The sequence below is a fragment of the Vombatus ursinus genome, unplaced genomic scaffold, assembly GCF_900497805.2.
Source record: "Vombatus ursinus unplaced genomic scaffold, bare-nosed wombat genome assembly UNPS02014861.1, whole genome shotgun sequence".
Lineage (NCBI taxonomy): Eukaryota > Metazoa > Chordata > Mammalia > Diprotodontia > Vombatidae > Vombatus > Vombatus ursinus.
The window spans coordinates 13,881,258-13,904,270 of record NW_020954639.1 but is presented as its reverse complement, the minus strand read 5'-3'; the positions used below and the strand labels follow the sequence as shown (position 1 = coordinate 13,904,270).

The following is a 23,013-nucleotide window of genomic DNA, read 5'->3' as shown; positions in this document are numbered from 1 at the left end:
TCAGGAAGTTTGCTTTGTTTGGTTTTGTTTTGCTTTCTTTAAAACAAATATGCCTTCCATTCTTTTCTTGGGGAAAGGGTTAGCAGATTTCTACAGACTGAAAGGTTATGCTGTTTCCCCCCAGAAAATTGGCCTTCTAGCAAAGTGTTTTAAAGGGTCGCATGGTTCTTTAAAAAGGATAAAACATGGGGAATCTTCATTAGGGGTCTCTGCTGCCAAATTACGTTCCAGAATATGGTCCTAAATTCCGATCAAGGCTTTAAGTGGTAACATTTGCATTGGATGCTTCACTTTTCTAGATTTACTTCTATAAATATACAGATCAGCATAATGCTTAAGGCTTACCATTGAGTGGGTCTGTAGAAGTCATCTCCCATTTTAAAAGTAAATGAACCATTATAGCTGTCTCTTCTGCCAACTGGTTAGGAAACATTACTTCTTGGAGGGGGAAGGGAAGCCCAGGATAGTTAAATGCTCAATATTTACTCTTCACATCTTTCCCACACCCCACTTTGGAGGCAATTGGGATTAAGTGACCTGCCCAGGTCACACAGCTAGAAAGTGTCTGAGGCTGGATTTGAACTCAGGTCCACCTATTTCTAGGCCTGGTGCTCTATTTACTGCACCCCCTAGCTGCCCCTATTTTTCACATCTTAAACTGTCCTGAGTTCAAATCTGGACTCAGACACTTACTAGCTGTGTGACCCTAGGCAAGTCACTTAACCCTATTGGCCTCAGTTTCCTCATCTGTAAAATGAGCTGCAGAAGGAAACGACAAACTTCTCCAGTATCTTTGCCAAGAAAACCCCAAATAGGGTCAGGAAGAGTCAGATATGACTAAAAAATTATTGAACAACAACTACCTTCTAATTTTTTTCCTCTTCAGTCTCAAACACCACTTTAGAGGCAGCTAGTGGCACAGTGGATAAAGTGCTGGGCCTGGACTCAGGAAGACCTAAGTTCAAATCCAGCCTCAGATACTTACTAGTTGTGTGATCCTGGCTGAGCAAGTATACCTCAGTTTCCTCAACTGTAAAATGGGGATAATAATAGCACATACCTTGCAGGGTTGTTGTGAGGATCAAATGGGATTAAAATGTGTAGAAAACCCTATGTGCCCGGCACATAGTAGGTGCTATATAAATGCACATTCCCTCCCTCCCCACTTCAAAGTTCATCCACTTTAGTCATGTCAGCCTGATTTTCAATACTCCAGATCCTACAGTGGCTCCCAGCTACCTTCTGAGCATGGCCTGGGAGTCAGAAAAGGAATATTCTAGTGGTCAGTCTTCTGGGATTATCTTGGTAGCCTTGGCCAAATGACTCCATGTCTCTGGGTCTCAATGTCTTCCTCTGGAAAATGAGACATTTGCACTAGATGACCTTACGGTCCCCCTTCTGACTCAAATGTTCTCTGACCCATGAATGTTGTTCAAGCTCCACAGGGCTCAGACGACTCAGGAATCTTTGAGCAATTAGCCCTACCCAATCTGTTATTCCCAACTGCTGTTCCCTCTCACAATCTCTCCAATTCATGCTCCACCATTCTACCTCTCAAAAAGACTGAAAAACCTACTTCCTTTTGGTCAAACTAATCCTCTCCTAGCAGTCACAGCTCAATTGAATCTCTGCTCTTCTGCAATCCTGTACTAAACAGATTGAAAATCAGACACCTTAAATCTCTCCCAAAATAACAGCTATCTATGTAGGTATGTGTAATTATGGGCATGTATACTCACATAGAAACATACATGTATGTATGTAGACACACACATACACACATATTTGTAGATATATACCTAAATATACATATGAGTACCTACATATGCCTATATGTGTGTGTGTGTGTGTGTGTATACACACCTACATATACATCTATAGACATACACATGGACATATATATGGATGCTTCACTTTTGTCCATAGATACAATCTACATATAGATGTAGTCTATAATACACATAGACACATTTGTCTATGTCTGTAGACATATGTTATATATGTATGCTACATAGCTATATCAATCTGTATATATATGCCTGTGAGCCTATAACTATTTTGTTAAAGAGACAGTGTGGTATAGACTTATTTTGCCTGGTCCTAGAGGAAAGAATGAAAATCAATGGATATAAATAAATTTAGGCTCAATGTAAGAGAAACTCCTCTCTTCCCCGTCCTAAACCTTCCCAACAATTAAACTAACCAAAAGTGGAATGGCTACCTCCAAAGGTAGCGTGTTTCTCTTCCTTAGAGGCATTCAAATGAAAGCCAGATGACCTATCACTGGGCATGTTGAGGAGGGGGATCCTTTTTCAGGTGGAGGTTGCACTAAATGGTCCAAGATCTATTCCAACACCAACCTTCTGTGACTTTGTGATTAGAAAGAGTGATGGGTTAGGAGTCAAGCAACTCAGCTTCATGTCCTGGCCCTACAACTTACCAGCCAATTAATCTACTGGAGCCATATTTTTCTCATCTCCACAGGTGTGTTGAACAGATGACTTCTCTGCTCTGTAGTCCCTTCTGGTTCTAATATGCTATAAATTGAGCCCTATTACAACTTCCATTACAACAAAAATGTATGTAGAAAGAAATGTAATAACTCACTCATGTCATACAATGTTCAATGCAACATAATTCCAACATACTCCAATACTCTTGATGGATCTGTGAACTTGATATTCCCTCCAACAGTGTAGCTCTAGACCATCCATTCATGCCCATCCCATATAACTTCCAATCATGGCTCCCATAGATTCACCAAACAGAGGTTCCCCCCAGTGTGCTAGGAGCTATCTCTAAATTCTCTTCAGGTAGCGTGGACACCAGTGGAACACATGGACTTTCACTGATTGTCCTTTGATCTTGCTTCATGACCAACTTTTTATTTTCATTCATAATTTTTTCTGATGACATGCCTTATACACCACAACTCCAATGCGATTCCTTATTTGCAAGGGATTGCAGCCTGCTTATGACCACCATATACTTCTCTATCGCCTTCTCTGTGATTCTCAACTTCAAGTCTTCCAAGACTGGAGCATCCTATGGCTCACAGCCATATAACATCACTAGATGACAGGCTTTTAGGTGGCACAGTGGATAAAGTGCTAGGCCTGGAGACAGGAAGACCTGATCTCAATTCTGGCCTCAGAAACTTACTAGCTATGTGACCCTGGGGCAAGATACTTAACCTCCGTCTCAACAATAAAATGGGGATAATAATAGCAACTCCCTAGGGTTGTCGTGAGGATCAAATGAGATAATATTTGTAAACCAATTAGCACAGTGCCTGGCACAAGGTAGGAGATTAAAAAACGCTTGCTTCCTTCCTTGTTTTAAAATATTTTTAAGCATTGGTCATCAAAAAATGGACCTATGTTTCAGGAGGAAACTCAGGGTCATTAAAAACACTAGACAATTTCCCAAAGGTATTCCAGTTCTTCTCCTGTTCAATTCTGAGCCCACCTCTCATGCCAGCATAAAATAATTTTAACAACACCTTGAAGCTGATTGTAATGGGATTTAACATTCTTTGTTCATCAGCATGATTGCTGGATTTTTTTTCTTTTGGCATATCCGGCTATGCCTGTCTTTTTATGTTCTGTCATATATTCCCTAAAAAGCAATGTGGCATAGCAGATAGAGAACAGATCTTGAAATCAAGAATGAATGAATGAATGAAAAGTTCTTCATCAACGAAAAAAGTGTTTATCCTATGCAAAGCACTGGGCTAAGTGCTGGTTATACAAATAGAAAAGTAAGATGATCTCTGATCTCAAGGAGCTCCCATTGTAATAGAAGGAGACAACAGGAGGCTTCAGTTATAAGTCCCATGGAAAAGCCCAGTGGTCCTTTAGGTACAATGGCCAAACAGATAGTAATGAATCTTTTTTGGTGCCATTCCTATTGATCAAATAACATCCACTGAATCATTTGGCAATACCAAGGATTTGGGTTGTGAGAATTTTGTTTCCTGATTCGTCAATAACTATGACTGCTGAGCAGGTGGAGGCGGGGATGCATCATCTTCAGAAATAATTTCAGGGTCTCATATCTTTAAGGGTTGCTCCTCCGGACAATGGCTGGGGGGCAGGTAGTAGTGGTAGTGTTGCTATTCCTAAGGCTCTTGGGCTTACCTGCCCATAGATGGCAGTTTGGGTGGTGGTGGCGGAAATGTCCTTGCTCTTGATGATAGCTACTGATAAAACCCTAAGTGCAAATCCCACTTCTGACACTTCCTGACCATTTCACCTTAGTCAAGTCACTTAGTTGGTGTCAATTCCCCCAAGCAAAATCTCTGAGACTATAAGTTGTAGAGAATGTGCCCATCTGCGTCCCTTCTAGGGAGCTCCCTCTACTAGTGAAATCAAAGATCTAATACAAACAGAAAGACAGGAGCAGGATGGGTAGTTAATCAAACTTTTCATGTTGCTATTTGGTCCTTAACACTTCCAGTGCCTTTCTATTATATTAATTTTGTATAGGCATGAAGCTTCTGGGTAGGTTCATTGATTTAGATCTGGAAGGAACGTTAGAGACCATTGAGCCCAGCCTCAGTGTTTTATAGATGAGGAAACTGAGGCACAGAGAGATTCAATGACTTGCCCAGTGATTACAAAGCTAGCAAATGTAAAATAGAATTTGAACCCAAGTCTCTCTTACTATATCACTCTACCCCATTATTATTATTATTATTATTTTGTTATTTATAAGCCTTTGGCCTCTTCCACCTATTGACCTCAAACCATACTTCCCAACAAAGTTTTTGCCATCTTCCTCTGGGCCCACTTTCACATTGAGGTCATTTAAAATCAAGCAATATTTGGACTTTTTTGGAGGATCTGGTCAAACTCTTTCCAGGATTTCTGTCCTTATGCATCCTCCTCAGTGACTGTTGGTACAAAAGCTGCAATGCTCCTCATTTTGCTGCTTTCTTACATTAAGCATGAGTGCAGTAAGGTCCAGTGACCAAGTATACCAGGAAACAACATTTCATAGAGTATTGGAAGGTAGAATGATGCCAGTTCCTCCAGCCCCTTCGTTCCATTTCCATTTCCAAAATCTGTGCAGGGTGGCCTTCCGTTTGGCTAACATTCTTTTGTCTTCTGGTTTCATTTATTGTGAGAATGTCTACACTGATATGGTACTGGCCTTCAAGGTGTGTGAATTTTCTGGCCATTGGGCAAATATCACACCTTAAAAATAACAAGAGCTAAATGACAATTCCTAGTCAAAGTTCCTGACTTTCCTTTTCCATCATTCTGCCACCTCCATTATAGAAGTGAGATGAAATAACCTCACATATATAACCTATATTTAGTTGCTTGCCTTATCAATGAGGGTGGGTGGGGAGGGAGGAAGGGAAAAAATTTGGAACCCAAAGTTTTAAAAACATATGTTTAAAAAAAAAGAAAAAAATACAATAAACTTTGTCACTTGACTGGAAAAAAATAAAAAAAAATAACTAAAACAATTCCCTATTTAAAAAAAAGAAGTGAGATGAAAAAGGCTGCTTCAGATTTGACTGTTTGAGGGTGTGGTGGGTGCTCAGGACAGTACCATCTTGGAAACAAAGCAGAGATTCAAAAAGCATTCATTAAGCATCTCTGAAGTCCAGGACACTGGGCTTCAGTGACATTTGGGGAATTATGCAGAACAGGAGAGATACCCAAGACTGGAGTTGGGTAAATGCCCCAATTTTCTAAGAGGGGAAGAAGGTAGATTTTGCAAACTAGAGGTCAATAAGCTCCACACCGATTCTTGGCCTAATTCTGGAACAAATTCTCGAAGGAACAGTTTTTGAGAATTTGAAGCAGTGATCAGTAGGAGGCCTCAAGGTTAAGGACCAAGTCGTGCCAAGCTAAACTCATGTCCGTTTGTGATTGCATTATACTGTGATGTAGGGGAAACAACAACAGAAAGGAAGTCAAAGTCCCAATTCTCACTTTCTAAACATATGGGCAAGTGGGCAAGTCACATGAATTCTCTGAGCCTCAGTTTCCTCATCTGTAAATGTGCAGAGTTAGCACTTACAGGATGATAAGGCACCTTAGAGGCCATCTAGCCCAACTCCCTCATTGTACAGTTGAGAATACTAAGGTCCAAGGCAGTAGAGTGACTTGCCCAAGGCCATACAATTTGTAAGCACCAGTAGTGGAATTTGAACCCTGGTCCCTGAATGTGAAGCCAGTATTCCTTTCCCTGTACTACATTTCCTACCTCACAGGGCTGTTGTCAGCATCAAATGAATGAATGAATTCTAAAACACTTGCTAAGCCTATATTTATAAGTACCATCCTAAATACTGTGCTAAGGTAATGAGATGCAGTAATGTCTGTCAAGCATTTATAAACCATCAAAGTACTGGACTGACAAGTCAGAGGAATGACACTATCTGGATTTCAGCAAGAGATCTGACAAAGCCCCTCTCAACTGAGACAGCTAAGGGGTATAGTAGATAGAGTATTAGAATTGGAATCAGGAAGGTCTGAGTTCCATTCCAGCCTCAGATACTTCTAACTCTGGGCAAATTACTTAACCTCTCTCAGATTCAGTTTCTTCACCTGTAAAATGGGGATAATAATAGCACTTGCCTCACAGGGCTGTTGTTGGAGGGAAGAACAAAGGAGTCAACTTGTAAAGTGCTTTGCAAACCTTACAGCACTATATTTTGTTGTTCAGTCATTATCTGACTCCTGGTGACCTCATTTGGGATTTTCTTGGCAAAGATACTAGAGTGGTTTGCCATTTCCTTCTCCAGATCATTTTACAGATAAGAAAACGGAGACAAACAGGGTTCAGTGACTTGCCCAGGGTCATCACACATCTAGGAAGTGTCTGAGGCCAGATTTGAACTCAAGAAGATGAGTCTTCCTGACTCCAGGCACAGCACTCTCCACTGTGCCATCTAACTAACCCAAAGTACTATATAAATGCTAACTATAATGAATATCCTGGTGGACAATATGGAGAAATATGGCTTAATTCAATGAGGTAGATTCAGAACCAGATGAATAACAAGACCCAGGATTATCCATTAAGAAGATCAATCTCATGCTATCCATCCCCAGAGAAAAAAATTGATGGTGTCTAAATACAGATCGAAAAATATTTTTTTTTACTTTATTTTCTTGAGTTTTTTTGTCTATGTTTTCATTAACAACATGACAATTATGGATATGTTTTGCATGACTACACATGTATAACCCATATAGAATTGCTTGCCTTCTCAATGAGAGGAAGTGAGGAGGAAGGAAGGGAGAGAATTTGGACCTCAAAGTTTTAAAAACTACTGTTCAAATTGTTTTTATATGTAACTGGGGAAGACTAAAATACTTAAAAAACCCTGATCAATCTCAACCTGGAAGAAGGGCCCTAATAGGGGTGTTTTGAGATTCTCTCCTTGATTCTAATGGATTTAACATTTCTATCAATGAATTGATATTTATCAGATTTTCAAACGACATGAAATTGGCAAAGATAATTGGCACATCAGATAATAAAACTGAGATTCCCCCAAAGATCTGAACAGCCAAGAAATGTAGGCAGAATCTAATAAAGGTGAAATTGGACTCAACTCAACAAACACACAAGACACTATTTCCTGGAATAGATGTAAAGTTCTGCAGTTATGTTAAAAACAATCAATTGCACCAGCTGAGTATGGTGGGGAGGTTTTGGCTTAACTACGACACACACATACACACACACACAAATCTTTGATGTTCTAATTGACTCCAAGGTAAGTATGAGTTAAAAGTGTGACATAGCAACCAAAAAAACTAAAGCAATCTGAGAATGAATTCACAGAGTTATTGTGTCCAGAATAAGGAAGGTAATACTCCCACTGTATTTCTGTCCTTAAGTATTGCGTTCAGTTCTGGGCACCACATTTTAAAGGAATTGGCGGGGTTAGTCTTATCATGCATCCAAAGGCAACAAATAACATCATTTCACGGGAAGTTTGGTCATCTAGCATTGTAGTGTTCAGGACAAGCACTTGCAAAAATGTCACCAAGAAACCAACTGCATTTTAATACCGCTATCTGTGACAGAACAGCAGGAGGGAGAATAATTCTCTTAAGAACTTACAAAACACTCCAGTTTAAACTGACATACGCTTTGATAGTCGATGTTTTCAAGGCAAAGCTGGGTACAAGAAAAGCAGGCAAACTATATCAGAAAATATGTTTCAGGAATAAAAAATGAGAAAAGCTAAAAGTTCTTAGCCTATACTAGAGCCTCATGCCTATACAACATCAACAGTTTCTTTGGAAAGACATTAGAAATAGGCAATGTGGGGCAGCTAGATGGCACAGTGGATAGAGCACTGGCCCTGGAGTCAGGAGGATGTGAGTTCAAATCCAGCCTCAGACACATGATACTCACCAGCTGTGTGACCCTGGGCAACCCCGATTGCCTCACCAAAAAAAAAAAAATAAGCAATGAGATGGAAGAGAGTGGACAGAATTCCCTTTGGGAAACTGCAGTTCTTTCAATGACCCCAAGATTTTCCTTTTTTAAAAGGCCCCTATTTTTAACTATATTCTCTCAGTGATATATCACGGTAAGTCATGGTATTCCACAGATTCCAAAGAACTGAAGTTGAGGATTGCCCAAAGGGCAAATGGAGAAGCTCATGTTGGGTATAAGCAGGCTGCCATGTATTACAAATGAGGAATTGCATAGGAGAAATGGGGAAAAGACGTCAGCAGAGAAACATATGATCAGGAAAGAAGGTGAGCCAGTGACACAGACAATGAAGGACAAGTGATGGAAAGCCTGCATCCCACATAATGTCCAAAGATCTTGATGAAGACCCTCAGAATGTTGATTGGGACCCCAGTGATAAATGTATTAGAGAATATGGACAGAAGTCTCAAAGGCCAAGAGTTCCAGGCATGGTTGGATTGCAACCTGCAGTAGTAAAGTATCCACATCAGTGAGATCACAGATACATTAACCAATGGATTGAAATATTTAAGTACAGGCAAGATATCATTCCCAGGAATAACATCAAGCTTTGCTCGTAGATGAAAAAAAAATCCACTTTATCAGACAAGAATTAGAACATTTAGCTTAACTTTTATTCACATGAAAATGACTAAGGGCTTTTCAGTAACTGCAAGGTCAACGTGAATCAAAATTTTAACTTGGCAGCCAGAAAAGCTATCGTGATCTTCGGCTGCATTTGTGAAAGAAGAGTATTCAGAATGAAAGGAGATAATCCTACCATGTCTTTCCTTGGTCAGGTTACATCTAAAGTAAGGCTTTGCCTTAGTCAGACTGCATATGGAATATGGCATTTGTGAGGGGCGAGCCTAACTCAGGCCAGTGCCCTGTGGCCCTGTTAATTCATGTTTCATGTTGGGGAGAAATGAGGTTCTGAGAGGTCATGTAGCAGTTAACAAAGGAGGTTTACTTAGCCTTAGCATAGAAAGGATATTCAACAAGGATACTCTGGCATTTAGTTTGGGTAGGCATATGCCCTTCTCCATATGATAACATCTGGTCAGCAGGGCAGGGTGTAGTGACTTGTGGTCTTGGGACATCCTATCAAGTCTGAAGGGCCCTAACCTCCATTTGGGTGGGTGTTTTTATGCCCTCAGGTGACCAGAAAGCCTGAGGTCAAGAAAGGCATAGTATGAACCTTGGCCCTTCACCTATCAAATTCTAGGGAAATAGCAATTCTTTTAGGGAAAAATTAGCCTAAAATGTTGCAGGGTAGAGAAGAATCCTAGTAGATACTGATTGTATTACAGTGTTCAGTCCTGGATACCTATTTTAGAATATGTCACCAAGCTGGTACAGATCAAGTCAAAGATAACCAGTGGACTTCAAAATAAATTATACAAGAATTGGTTGAAGAAACTAGAATATTTAGCTGCATAAAAGATTACCTCTGGGAATGGGAGTGGGGTTGGGAGCATGGGTAACCATGGCATTTATATATATGACATGTTGGGAGACGGGATTAGATTTATCTTTTGGGCCCCAGAAGAAATAGTGTAAGTTACAGAAAAGCAATTTTAAACTCAATGTAAAGATGAATTTCCTAAGAACCACAGCTATTAAAAAATGGACTGCCTTGAGAGTTAATGAATCCTTTATTCCTGGAGGCATTCCAAAGCAAAAGCTAGATGACCACTGCTCAAGGATGCTGGAGAGGGAATTTTTGCTTCAGACAGACATTAGGCTAACTGATCTCTGAGATGCCTTTGAACTCCAAGACTTTGTGAGTTTAATACAAACACAGGACGGATATTTCCAAATTGATTTCACAAGATTGATTGAAGTTCAATCTGTTAATATGCTCATAATGTCAACTACATCAATATTTTATTATCTGAAATTCAGAGTGGACCCTAAACCTAGACTTATCCTAGGTACTTAATCCAAGATGCCAACAGTTGACCAAGAGGTTACTAAGGTAGAGAAATAAAACTTTCACATATAGAGTTTCTACTAAAGAAAGAAAACTTTACCAGTTTAATGATAGTAAAAACATTGGTTCAAACTTTTTACCTAGAATTTAGCATGGGGAGGCCTTCAGTGTGTTATGATTTTCCTTAAAGCCTTTTTTACAAGAAAACGGGCTCCAGAGTAAGTCTAGTGGTCTTTGAATTGGCATTTTCAAGTCAAACTCATAGTTTACAAAACCCTGTATTTTATAGTGACAGCTTTGAAGCCCCAGACTTTAGCTGGCAGAGAAAACTGGGTAATTTTCATGCTACTCTAATGGGGCTTCTTTGCATCCATCATATTGACATGGTAATCATCGCACTAAAGCTAAAGAGTTAGCTTGGAAGTTGTCCATCTTATAATATACTAAAACAAACAAGCTTATTGTAGATTATTCAGCTGAAATATTTATCACCTGACTTCCATACAATGGCAGATAACTCTAAACTTATGTGTGGATTAATGCAAATAGATTGATTTGGGTTTAGTTAAATATTTTACCAGTTACCATAAAGCCTACGCACTCCCAACTTAATGGTAGGCATAGAGCAGAAACCAAAATGGGGCAGAGTGCAGGGTAAAACTTGAATCCAATCAATTCTCTTTAACGAGAATTGTTCCATGGGTATGTTCTTAGCTTACTGAAATAGAATAGGTAGCAACATCCACTTTTCTGAATTCATTCTTAACAGTTTTTCAATTCCATGTGAAAAGCATCAAATTTTGAACTTTCTAACAAAAAGAAAAGAATTGTAGCATTCTATTTTTGAGATATAATCTTGGACCCTATAAGCACTATACTTTGGGATCGTTAGAAAAAATTAAGGAATCCCAACAAGTCGGGGTTCACACTCCACCTCCATATATGTTAGAATAATTTAATTCCTGTCCAAAGACACATTCATAAAAAAACTGAGATCTTTAGACTGTCCCCACCTCCATCTCTCTGAAAAGATTGTTTCAGGCCCAATTTTTTGCATGTTACTCATCAAGAAGAACTAAGAATTCTTTAGAAGGAAGATGAATCAACTAATTTCCACTCTTCCAGAGCTATCCTTATATAAACTTGTATATTATGAAAATCTCAGCCACATATCCTCATGATCTTGATCATGTAAAAGCAAATGAATTTTATTCCATAAAATGGCTATTATTATTTTCTTTTGGAAAGGAAATTCTTTCGCCGTCCCTTTTTATACACACAGCACATACATATACACTCCAATGCTTAAATCTAATTAAATAATAAAAATAAGAAATAAAAAGATTCCAGACTAATAATGCAAATGAAAGCATAACAAATATGTGACCAATTAGGTCAGGCCTGCTGAGTCTAATGGGAGGGATAAAATGGAGAAACATAAGTTAAATGAGATGTTCAGGTCTGTTTTTATTTTGTTGGGAGAGTATAGGTTTTGATTTATTATCCTACTACTATCAGAGAGAAAGGCAGGCTGGCATTATTGATAGGACCCTGGCCTCAGAGTCAGCCATCTGCCTAAGTTCAAATACAAGCTCTGACACATATCTGCTGTGGGGCCTTGGGCAAGCCACTTAACTTCTCAGTGGACCCAGACAATTCAGTAATTCACTAAGTTATACAACTGTTCCTGGTCTGTTTTAGTAGAGGGAGTTTCTTTGCTGAGGAGTTCTTTACACAAGTGATGTCAAACTCAAATAGAAACAGAGCCGTTAACCATACCTAAGGATTCCTGCCCGCTGCATAGTGACAGTTTTAAAATGTAATATTATCTATGTTTTATTGTATTTTAATTTACTTTGTTAAATATTTCCCAATTACACTTCAAACTGGTCTGGGCTGTACTTGACTATATTGTGGGCCATGTGCACCCCTAGCAGGAAGTTGGACACCTCTGTTTTACATAGGACATTACAGATTCAGACAAAAAAAAACTCCAAGGTACAAAAAGTCATTATCACAATGAAATGAAGATAATAATAGCATCTCTCTCCCAGGATTGCCATGAGTGTTTAGTGAGATAAGGCATATAAAATAAATGTGTCCCTACTCTAATTATCATTAATCTACTTCCATTTCAGTTTTGAGCTCTCGTTAATTTCTAGAGAGAGAAGCAATCCACTTGAAAAGTTATTATTATTATCCAAGACTAGATAAAGTATACAAAACTGCTCCTTCTAAAAGCCTGAGACTTTGAATTTTCTACCTTGAAAGACCCACTCAAAAGGAAACTGTAAATGTGAAAGGAAATATCAAAATACATGACATTCTAGAAGCAATTAAGCAAAAGAATGAGCAGGTGATTTCATAGTTGGCTTGTATTGTATGTCATATTGGTATATTATGACAAGACAGTGAATTCATGGAGATAAGAGAAACTTCTCTGGATAGATACACATACATATACATATACACACACATACACTATATATACACACATGTAGATTTGTATACACATACCCATGTGAATATATTTATATATGTATATTTGTGTATATATACATATGTGTGTATACATATGCATATACACATATAATCTCTACATACTTCCACAGATTAGGAAGATAACAAAAATCATTTACATTTGGCCTTCTATGATATCAACAGACAAAGTCTTCATGTGTTACTGACAACGATAACATCAATGAAATACTGCATTTGCAATCCCTGGGAATGTTTTAAAACGGGGACATCGTGAACCAGATTCACTCAGCTCATAACATAGACACTTTAGAAAACAACTTTAGGAGTAAAATTACTCTCAGTCATTACTCCTTTGGAGTAATCTCTTTAGGATTTTTGAGAGAGAAGGAGAAATACTAGACATAAACTAATTTACTCACTGGGAGACCCCAATACCCTCTATAAGTTGGTTTCTGATTTACAAGAATTAAAGTGTTGGCTTCATTGCCCCCTGCACTCCAAAGTACTTAAGTAATAGATCTCGCTTTCTCGGTTCGCGATCTGCTTTGGTTGCCCAGACTATGTATTATGTATTTTCCCTGTGCAGATGTTCACGGAGCCTGTATAAGAAGAGCTGCCCCCAAATGATATCAGTTTGGTTTAGACAGAGAGCTCGTCAGTTATTCTAACTAAATTTTTCTTTTTTCCACTTCAAAGCTCCTGAAACCAACTATATTAAACACACAATTTGTATATTATGAAACAGGTATTATTTATTGCCATAAATCTTGATTTCTGCTTCATTTAGAAACCCACGCGAGATATTCTGTGGCCTTCTCCATTTTGGTGCCAATTTTGATTTATTGGGGCTTACATGTAAGAAAAAAAGTGAACATCTTGAATGGAAAGGATTTTTCCTATAAATTAGCTATCATGACATTTACCCTAAAAAATGCTAGTAATGTGGGTTTGAACCACCGCATATGTGTGTCAAATTATTTTTACTCTTGATTAAAATGACAAACGCTTTGATTCCAGCTCCAATCAAAATATTTGACTGGGCCAACCAAACTTAAATATCCTTGCTAATAACAAATTGTAGCTTTAGTCACTGCTGAGGTTTTTTTTTTAAGGCTAAATAAAAACATAAGTTTTCTTCATTTACAACTTGAAAAATATACCAAATGTTGAAATATGGCTTTATTCAAAGTATTTTTGTGTGTTTGGCTTAAACCAAGGAAAATAAACCAATGTACTGTTCCCATCACTGTCTAGCACCCAGACATCTCTAAAAGCAACTGTACTCTCAAAATAAATGGCACCTGTCATGCTAATATTTGGTCATTTGGATTTGTTTTCAGAAGCTGAGTAACTTTCTGATTTGAATAATTTATTAAGAAACTGAAAAAGTCTAATTAAATTTATTCATACATACATCTTGTGATCTGAACCTTTATTAATGCTCTCATCTAACACTTATACAAAACACTACCAAAAATAAATACTTGCTAAAAGAAAACACTGCAAATGACCTTTACTGCCCAGTTATATTCAGAAAATATTGTTTCATAACTCTCAAGAAAAAAAAGAGTACAAAATAGATCCCATAAAAAACTTCTGAGTGTTGTTATGATTATTCCTAAATACTTTAGAATATTACCTTTCATTTATCTTTTACTTATTTCAGGCATTTCAATCATTTCATTTTAGGGACTTGCCTAGTATTCTCAGATGCAAAATAGTCCTATTTCTGAAATATGTTACCTGTCTTCCACTATCCTCTCTCCCTCCTCCGACTTTTGATTATTTTTTAACCAAGTTCATGGTACTATCTTCATTGGGAAAGAAAGACATTTCTACCACTTTTCAGATATGACAAGGTCACTCAGATGCATGAATGGAATGTTAACAGAATCTTCCTTCCCCCCAAAACAAAACAGATTCTCACAGGAAACTTAAGTCTAGCAGCTTTTCTGTCCCCTAACCCCTCCCCACAATACACACATAAAAATTCTATAAACCAACTTTGGAGCCACCATATGTACCCAACTTGGTGCAAAGTAACCATTCAGAAAAAATTCTACTGTATTACATGACCTTCATTGAAGCATTCTAAGTTTGGAATTCTTCTGCATGGGGATATTTCTATACATGGTACAGAACCAAAGATTCAAAATCCTTGTTTATTACACACCTTATAAAGATCACTGCCACCCCACCCCGACCCTCACCCCCACTTCTCCTTATCCTTCTTCCATGCCTGTGAATATGTATGAAATACTCTCCATTCTTGATCTCTCAGGAGGAACACTACAAAACCACAAGCCCAGAAATCCCTCTTCTCCATCCCACCCCCCCAACAAACAACAACAAAAACCACTACTATAAAACAGCTCAACTGTGATTCCTTACAGTTTGTATGATACTTTCATACGCTTTATCTCATTTCATTCTTGCAACCACCCTGTGAGGGTTGGGGCAATTTTACAAATGAGGAAACTGGTACAAAGAGGTAAAAATTACTTGCCCAGGGTTTACAGAATACTAAATGGCTAAGAATTGAGTTCGTCTGATTCTCTTCTAGTCCAGGATTGTTGCACTATTCCATATGGAGGCCTGCACAATCTCTCAGTTACATTTCCATAAATCAACCTTCCATGGCATACCTAAGAAACCCAAACATTCAATTTACAATTGAGAGTAGGCCCATGGGTTTCTCCATGCTGGGACAGAGGTGGAACAGGCATCAGGTAAAAAGGTGTCTTGGATATAAGACTATAGAAGCAGTGTGGTACAATGGAAAGAACACAGATGCTGGGGTTACACGGCCTGGGTTCAAAACATGCCTCTAGCTGGGTGACCTCCGGGCAACTCACATCCCAAGCCCTGAATTTCCTCATCAGTTAAGTAGGAAATTGGATGAGATAGTCTCTCAGGTCCCTCCCAGTTAGGCCTTCCTCTCCCCTGACTCTCCTTTTAGATGTCCCCAAACTACTGAAAAACCTTTCTCCTTGCTATAGACCACTACAGTTCCTCTCTTCCTCTCTAAGGAAAAAAAAAACGTTAAGGCAGCAGCTTCCACCAGACTTCCTTTAAAAGCTGGTCTTGCCTTACATGAAATAACTGATGTTGTCATAGGATTCCTGGTTCAAAAATTTCTTAAAGGCCGACCTTCTCCTTTTATGGGGGAGGAAATGGAGACAGAGAAGGGCCCAAGACACACAATGAGTAATGATAGGATCTGAACCCAGGTCTTCAGGCTCCAAATCTAAGGAGCTTGCTCTTAAACCAGGCTGACATCTCTTGGCACAGGCAGGAGCCTAGAAAATCGTGGGCCCAAGTAAGCCCTGGTTTACCTGCACCAAGGTCATCTGGGAGCCTAGGGCCAAGAGGATTTTCTCGGTCTTGGTGGGGTACGGGTTGTCCCGATGCTTGTAAAGCCACTGTTTGAGGGGCCTCGCCATGTCTTGTAGGGCCTGCCGCTTGTGCCTCACTTTTCCTCCGTTCTGCCGAGCCCTGGGAAAACCGGAGACGAGATGCAGGGTTGATCGGTACAGCATGACAAATAATTAGAAATCCCGTTTAAGTTCCTTCCCCTGTCCAGATACCCTGCCTCTTCTCTCCAGAAAGTGCTGGAGAGGGAAGGACACCATCACCCACTCCTCCTCCCATCCCTTTCCAGGACATCTAATCCCAACACATTGGGTTAGATACTGTCCATTCTAAGGGGTAGGTCCCTTCCCAAGTGTGCATTGCTTTATCCCATCCAGACTCAGAAACTAGTTAGCCTTGCACAGAGGTCAGCTGGCAACAGTAGCCTTCAGCAGACAGGGATAGAAACAGGAAGAAAATGCTGGGGTAGTTGTAGAATCTCGGTGTTAGACCATTGGGACGCAAAGAAGCTGGAGGCAAAAAGATAAATGAGGGTCGGGGAAGGCGAGGTGAATGGTGGTTAAGGCCTTTTATGGGGGAAAAAGGGGTTCTCAAGCTTGTGTTCCATGCTTGTCCTTAAGGGAAGAGGGGAGGTGTGTGTGTGTGTGTGTGTGTGCGCGTGTGTGTGATTGGAGGGAGGAGGGGGATGCGGAGAGGCCTGCATTTGACCACCCAGCTGCAGCATGCCCCTTTTTGCCAACCACAATCTCCCAAGCAGCCCGTCTGGGGAGTAAGAGGTACTAGGGCTAGGACCTTCCCTGGTTCTTTGGATTTTATTCAGGAAACCCAGACTTCAGTGGCGAGGTTTCTCACATCCGATTTTACTCCATATGGTTACAGGAAAGGACAACGCTATTCCCAAGCTTGTGCAGCAGAAATATGATACGCAGAAATTGAGAGAAAATAAAAGTGCACCGTGGCTAGCACCCCAGGCCCCGCTTGCTCTCGGCTCCGAGATGGGGATGTGGTCACGCACTGGGTAGGCTTCTAATAATGAGGAGTTTAGCAGCTAACGGAGCTGAAGACTTTGGAGGAAGGGGATTGGGTGGTGGAGGAAGGGCCTTGTTGAAAGAAATAGATCTGAGGGAACAGGAGACCAGGAGAAGCAAAGGCGCCCAGCAATGTTTCCAATAAAACGCCTGTTAAGGCTGGAAGCCTCCGACAAAGAGCAGGCGCAGGGAGGCTGTGCTGCCACGCAGCCCCGGGAGGTGTCGCCCGCGGGCCGCCTGGAGCCTCCGGCGGCCGTCTCCGGATTGTCGCCTGCTTCGTGGCCCCTTTGGGTTTCTGCCTTTTAAAAGACTTCATTTGAAATCTAATTCCATCGGAATCGGCGGGTAATAAACTTCTGAAGAAACTTAACCTCAAGTCTCTCGACCAGCAACACCGCGGAGTTAATTGTGAAGGTGCAAGGAGAAGGAAAGCTCGCACATGTCCCGCATTAACCCAGCTGGCCGGTCGCTAAACCCTGTTAGGCTTCTGTCGGTGCCTCTGTCCCTCTCCCGGGAATGTTTTATCGGCTCTAAACTCTCGAGAACCCCCTCTCAGCCTCCGCCCACAGCAGCTCCTTCACTGAGCTAGAGCCCGAGTGCGGTCACTGCCGGCGTGCTTTCCTTCCACCCCAAGGCTGCCCTTCCTTCTGCCCTGCTAGGTTTGCCCACAGCTGGCCAGAGGTTCTGCAGAAGTTTGCGCTTAAAAAGGATGTGCTCCAAGGAGTCATCCTTTGCAAAGGTCCTCAGCTTACAGAGGGAAAGGAAGAAAGAAAGAAAGGAAGGAAGGAAGGAAGGAAGAAAGGAAGGGAGAAAGGAAGGAAGGAAGGAAGGAAGAAAGAAAGAAAGAAAGAAAGAAAGAAAGAAAGAAAGAAAGAAAGAAAGAAAGAAAGAAAGAAAGAAAGAAAGAAAGAAAGAAAGAAAGAAAGAAAGAGAAAGAAAGAAAGGCAGGAAAGAAGGAAGGAAGGAAGGGAGAAAGGAAGAAAGAAAGGAAGGAAGGAAGAGAGGAAGGAAGAAAAGAAGGAAGGAAAGAAGGAAAGAAAGAAAGAAGGAAGGAAGGAAAGAAAGGAAAGCCATAACTGAAACTTAAAAAAAAAAAAACTCTCTCTTTTTTTAATCAGAAAGAGATTCCCTGGTAGTCCAATCAAAGCCGAAAAAGAGAATTCTCAGAAGTGACGAAGAAAGCTTTCTTCGGGGCTCGGGCCCTGGCTTTGCTTTCGGAATGCAGTTTAGCCATTTCCAGGCTTGCTTCAAGGATGCTCAGCCACAATTGAACTGGGAAGGGGAACGCAGGATTGAGGGTTTATGGAATCCCTAAATTGGGCCTATTTAAGAGATTGGGATGGACCAGGGTAGAAAGTAAATGAAGCTGACTCTGTCTTGAGAAGTAGATGATGAAAACCTTAAAATGTTAAGCGCAGGACCCCGGAGATGAAAACCAGCTACTTCAAATCCCTGACAGACAGAAACATGCTTCTGAGCTCTTTCACCAGACCAATTTCACACACACACACACGGTATTTACTTTCCCACTACATAAGGATGGGAGCTAGTAGAAGGGGATAGGTGACATACCCTGTCCTCCTGTGTCTGAGACTGAGGTTATCTTTGATTGATGGGCTGTCGGGAATGACCACCTCCGGGTGGTGGTGGTGGGCCCCATCCAGGACCCCGCTGTAGGGTCGACCACCCCGCTCCCTCTCCTGGGCGCCGCTGTCCTCGAAAAGCACTTGGCTACTGAGCTTGTTGAAGACGATGGTGTTCATGGTCCAAGCTGGGAGGCCGTCGCTTTGCAGCCGCAGCGACTAGGAGACGTGCAGTTTGGAAGTCCAGATGACTTGATTTCTGCGGAGAAGAAGGCGCATCGGGTTACTCGAGGAAACAGTTCACATCCCAGCGAGTCCCCAGGGCTGAGAGAGGGATTTCGAGGCTAGCTTGGCCCAGAGATCTGGCTCGGAAGAGAGTCTGGGGCTGGGGGTGGAGGGGTGAAAGTAGGGGGCGGAGGGAGATGGGAGAACGTTATGAATAGACAGCATCGCACCTGGGCTTGGGGGCGGGGGTACTTGCCTTGTCTGGCCATCCCCAGATCATCACCTCCCTTTCGGGGGGCAAACTTTCCCTATAGGGCTACCGACTGCATCTACTCCGGTTTTACCTAGCAATCCGGCTGAACAGTCACCCACAGACACCTTCCCCACTACCCCCAGTCTTCCTCTAAGCATTTGGGGGATAATTTAGAATGTCCCCCTCCACCGTGGAGGGTTTTGAATTTTTAGAAAAAAGCCATCCTCTCCAGCGGTTTCATTCTGAGGAAAGCACACTGCGGAACATGGCTGGGGGTGGGGGGGGACCGAATGGCAGGACAGGCGAGGGCTGTTGCCTCAATCTCCCCTAGTATAGACCCGGCACTGCCAAGTAAGTTAAAGTAGATGTTGCAGCTGGAAAGACCAGATCACGAGAATCAATAACCTAAAGAATCAGGCGACCAACCAGGATTGGGGGATTTTTATTGTGTCCTAATTCCGGCTGTTTTTAGGCACAAACTCCATACTGGACTCGATCCTGGATTAGGAAATCAGGGCTGAGGACTGAAGCTGAAGGAGGAAGAGTGATTGACTCTAGACCTAGAAAGACGAGTCGGTCAGGGTCGGGTCAAAGTCCCTTCTTCGTCTCTGCAGAAGCTGCAGTGCCCAGGAAATCCTGCCAAGCCCTCTTTCCCTCTGGACAGTGAATTCCCAGGATCCTCCACACTATAGCAGCCCCCACTTCTTCGCCCCATCCCCCGACACACATACACACACACACACACATACACACACACACACACACACACACACACACACACACACGCACTCCAGTCCCAGATCCAAGATCTTTGGGGAAGGCAGAGAAGCCTGGCCAGCTGCTTGCCTACCAATAAGCCATTCGGCAAAACCGGGTTCCCACTTCCTAGATCCCTTCCCACTGGGCACCCGATTAGCATTTCAAAGGCTGAAGACGTGATGAGGGGAATAAGAAGTCCAAGGAGCTTGCTCCCTGGGCAGTCCGGGCCCCACTCTTGCCTTTTCCTCCTCTCCTCTCTCTCCCAAGCTTAGAGCTGCAGCCGCCTCCCCATTTCCCCCTCCCCCACCCCCCAGGCAGGCAGACCCGTTGCTTGTTGGCTCAAGCTGCAGCCTCGTGGAAACAGAAACAGACCGCCACGCTCACCTCCGAGGGGCGTGATGTTTTGTCTGCAACTAGTATGCATTTGACCGCCAGCAGGGAAACGTTAGGGAAAGTTTCTCATTGCCCAACCTTGAGCTGTATTATTGAACGTCAGCTTGCGGCTGGTCCCCTTCGCCCCCCCCCTTCTCCTCTCACAGTCCCCCCTTCCCCAGAGTCTCTGGGCATCTCTTGTTTCATAAAATCAGCCCCCACCCCCTTTCCTGTAGCGACTGAGGCAGCCTCAGATGTTGCCTTGGCGCTTGTCCTCCCCCTGCGTTTATACTCGCGTGTGTGCGCGTGCACGCACGCGCGCGCGCGCACACACACACACACGCATACTCGCCCACCCTTTCCCGGCCCATCACCCCCAGCCACAGCTGCAGCAGCAGCCCTTCTACGGTATTTAGGGCTCTGCACACAGAAATTAAAAAGATGGCCTCTGTCAATATTTGTAAGGAGGTAATTCAGACGGTAGGCTTGGCTGCACGGTAAAATACAGCATGACTTGACGTCTGAGGCTTCCGGGAGGAAACAGGTACATCACTCTGCGAATGAGTGTGAGAGTGTGAGACTGTGTGTGTATGTGTGTGTGTGTGTGAGAGAGAGACAGAGACAGAGACAGTAGACACTGGCTGTATGTTTGAAAGAAAGTCACATCCTCAGATTTTCCACGGTTTGCTGCCTCTGTGCTACAAGCTGCTTCTTTCTCCCTCTTTCCCCCCTCCCCGCCCCAACCCCCACCTCCAGCGCTCCGGGATGAGCAAGGAAAATCCTCAACTTTAAAAACAACAACAACAACAACAACAACAACACATCTCCCCACCCACTACTACCTGGGGGCGGGGGGGGCGGGGGGGGGTTAGGCTTGTTGGCGTTTTGGTGGTGGGCTTGTTTATTCGCATTGACTAAGGAAGCCGGCCGGGAGGTGCAGGTGAGGATGGAGGCGGCGGCTGCAGAGTTGGGGGTTGGGGGAGTGATTGAGAAAAAAGTGAAAGGCGTGGGGGGGAAGGGTAACTCTTGAGGTCCCGAGGCGAAGGGAAGCGTAAATAACTGCCTCGGTGACCGTGAGCTAACCAAAAGAAAGACCGCCAGCTCCCAGTTTAAATGCCCACTCGGGGTCTCCCGGGAGTGAATGGCTGCGCTCCACGCCATGCCCCCTGCCGGATTTCCAGGTAGTTTATTCCCAATCGCTCCTGGCACTCTTACTCGTTCACCTGAACCCTGGATTTGGGTCCCAGAGCCTGCGGCTGTTCGCTCCCGTAAGAATCACCCACCGAAGATGGAGCTGCTGTCAAATGGTAATCTCGACTTCCCCGACCCACGGACCTCTCTAGCTCTCCCCGACACTTCCTCCGCTTTCAAGCCACAGACTGGCGGGCTTGGCCACGGCTCGAACGGGCGCGTTGGACAGACCCCGTCAGGCGCGGCTGTTCTGCCCCGCATGCGGGGGTGGGGGGGCCGGAGCGGACAGCGGCGTCGGCCCGCGGCTGCCCCAGCGCCGGCCGGCCCTCCAGGCTAGCGCTTGCAGCCCGGTCCTCTCCGAGGCGCGAGGGAGGAGGGAAAGCCGGGCTGGGGCGCGGGGTGCCCTCCGCTCTCCTTCTCAGCCTGGCGTCACGCACAGGCTGCTCCCCAGCCGGCTCTCCAGCCAAAGTCGGCCACAGCAGCCGAGCCCGCTTTGGGGGAGAACCGCTACTCCCCCACCTTCACCCCAACCTCAGGAAGTACCTGTTGCCGCGGGATCCAGTGGCTCTCTTCCGCGGGTAATAATCCAGCTTGATTGCTATGCCCGTTCCCATCCCCACCACATGTTTTCTATGCATAGATCCCGGGCGCTAACCACACGAACCGCGTCCGCCTCCGCGCTTTATTTACCAAGCGGGCTGTGCGCGGCCCCGGAACATGGATAGAAAGACCTTCTCATGTTTCTCAGCTGCGGAGCTCAGCTCATGAACATCCTGCCATTGCGGAATCCACCTTCCCGGGCGGTGCTGAGGGGAGGACGCTCGGCCACACAGTGGAGGCGATTGTTAACTCCCTCGGATATTGTCTGTCCCCTCCCCGGCCAGCGCTCTTTCTGGTTGAGAGAGGGGCTCTCGCCTGGGCGTCCCCGAAGCCCCTAGGGGACCCTAGCGCAGGCTCCTTAACCCAGAGGAAGAATCGCCACCCCTCTCCCTACCCCGAAATCAAGCGAAGTTAATGCTCATCTTCTTCTGGAAGAATTCAAATCACTCGTGGGCCCTGGGTACAGGCCTTCTAAAGAGATGGGGAGCTCACGAATTGCCCCCCGAAGACCCAACTCCGCCAGGGCCTCGACCTCTAGGACAAATTTTAGCCAAAGGCGTCTAGTGATGTTTCCTTTCAGGGATTTCTTCGGGTTGAGAGACGGGTTTTGTTTAAGTATCTAATGTGCAATAGTAGGAAAAAAGGGAAAAGGACAGAGGTGAGTTGGGATGAGGGAGAAGAAGACACTGTCACCAGAGAATTAGTTCTCTTAGACCAACTAAGGGCACAGCCCGCATTTCCTTGTGCGTTTTGTCACTCAAG

General features: G+C 43.3%; 1 protein-coding gene across 1 annotated transcript in view; it reads right to left on the bottom strand.

The window, feature by feature from the left end:
- MKX (mohawk homeobox) overlaps window positions 1-22,283 on the bottom strand; it is a 108,025-nt gene extending 85,742 nt beyond the window's left edge. Inside the window, exons 1-3 of the mRNA XM_027841619.1 lie at window positions 22,195-22,283; window positions 18,841-19,110; window positions 16,204-16,363 (exon numbers count right to left, since the gene is read on the bottom strand). Of these exons, the coding sequence (XP_027697420.1) occupies window positions 16,204-16,363; window positions 18,841-19,031 (351 nt within the window). The 5' untranslated portion in view covers window positions 19,032-19,110; window positions 22,195-22,283. The remainder of the gene's footprint in view (window positions 1-16,203; window positions 16,364-18,840; window positions 19,111-22,194) is intronic.
- Between the last annotated feature and the right edge of the window lie 730 nt (window positions 22,284-23,013).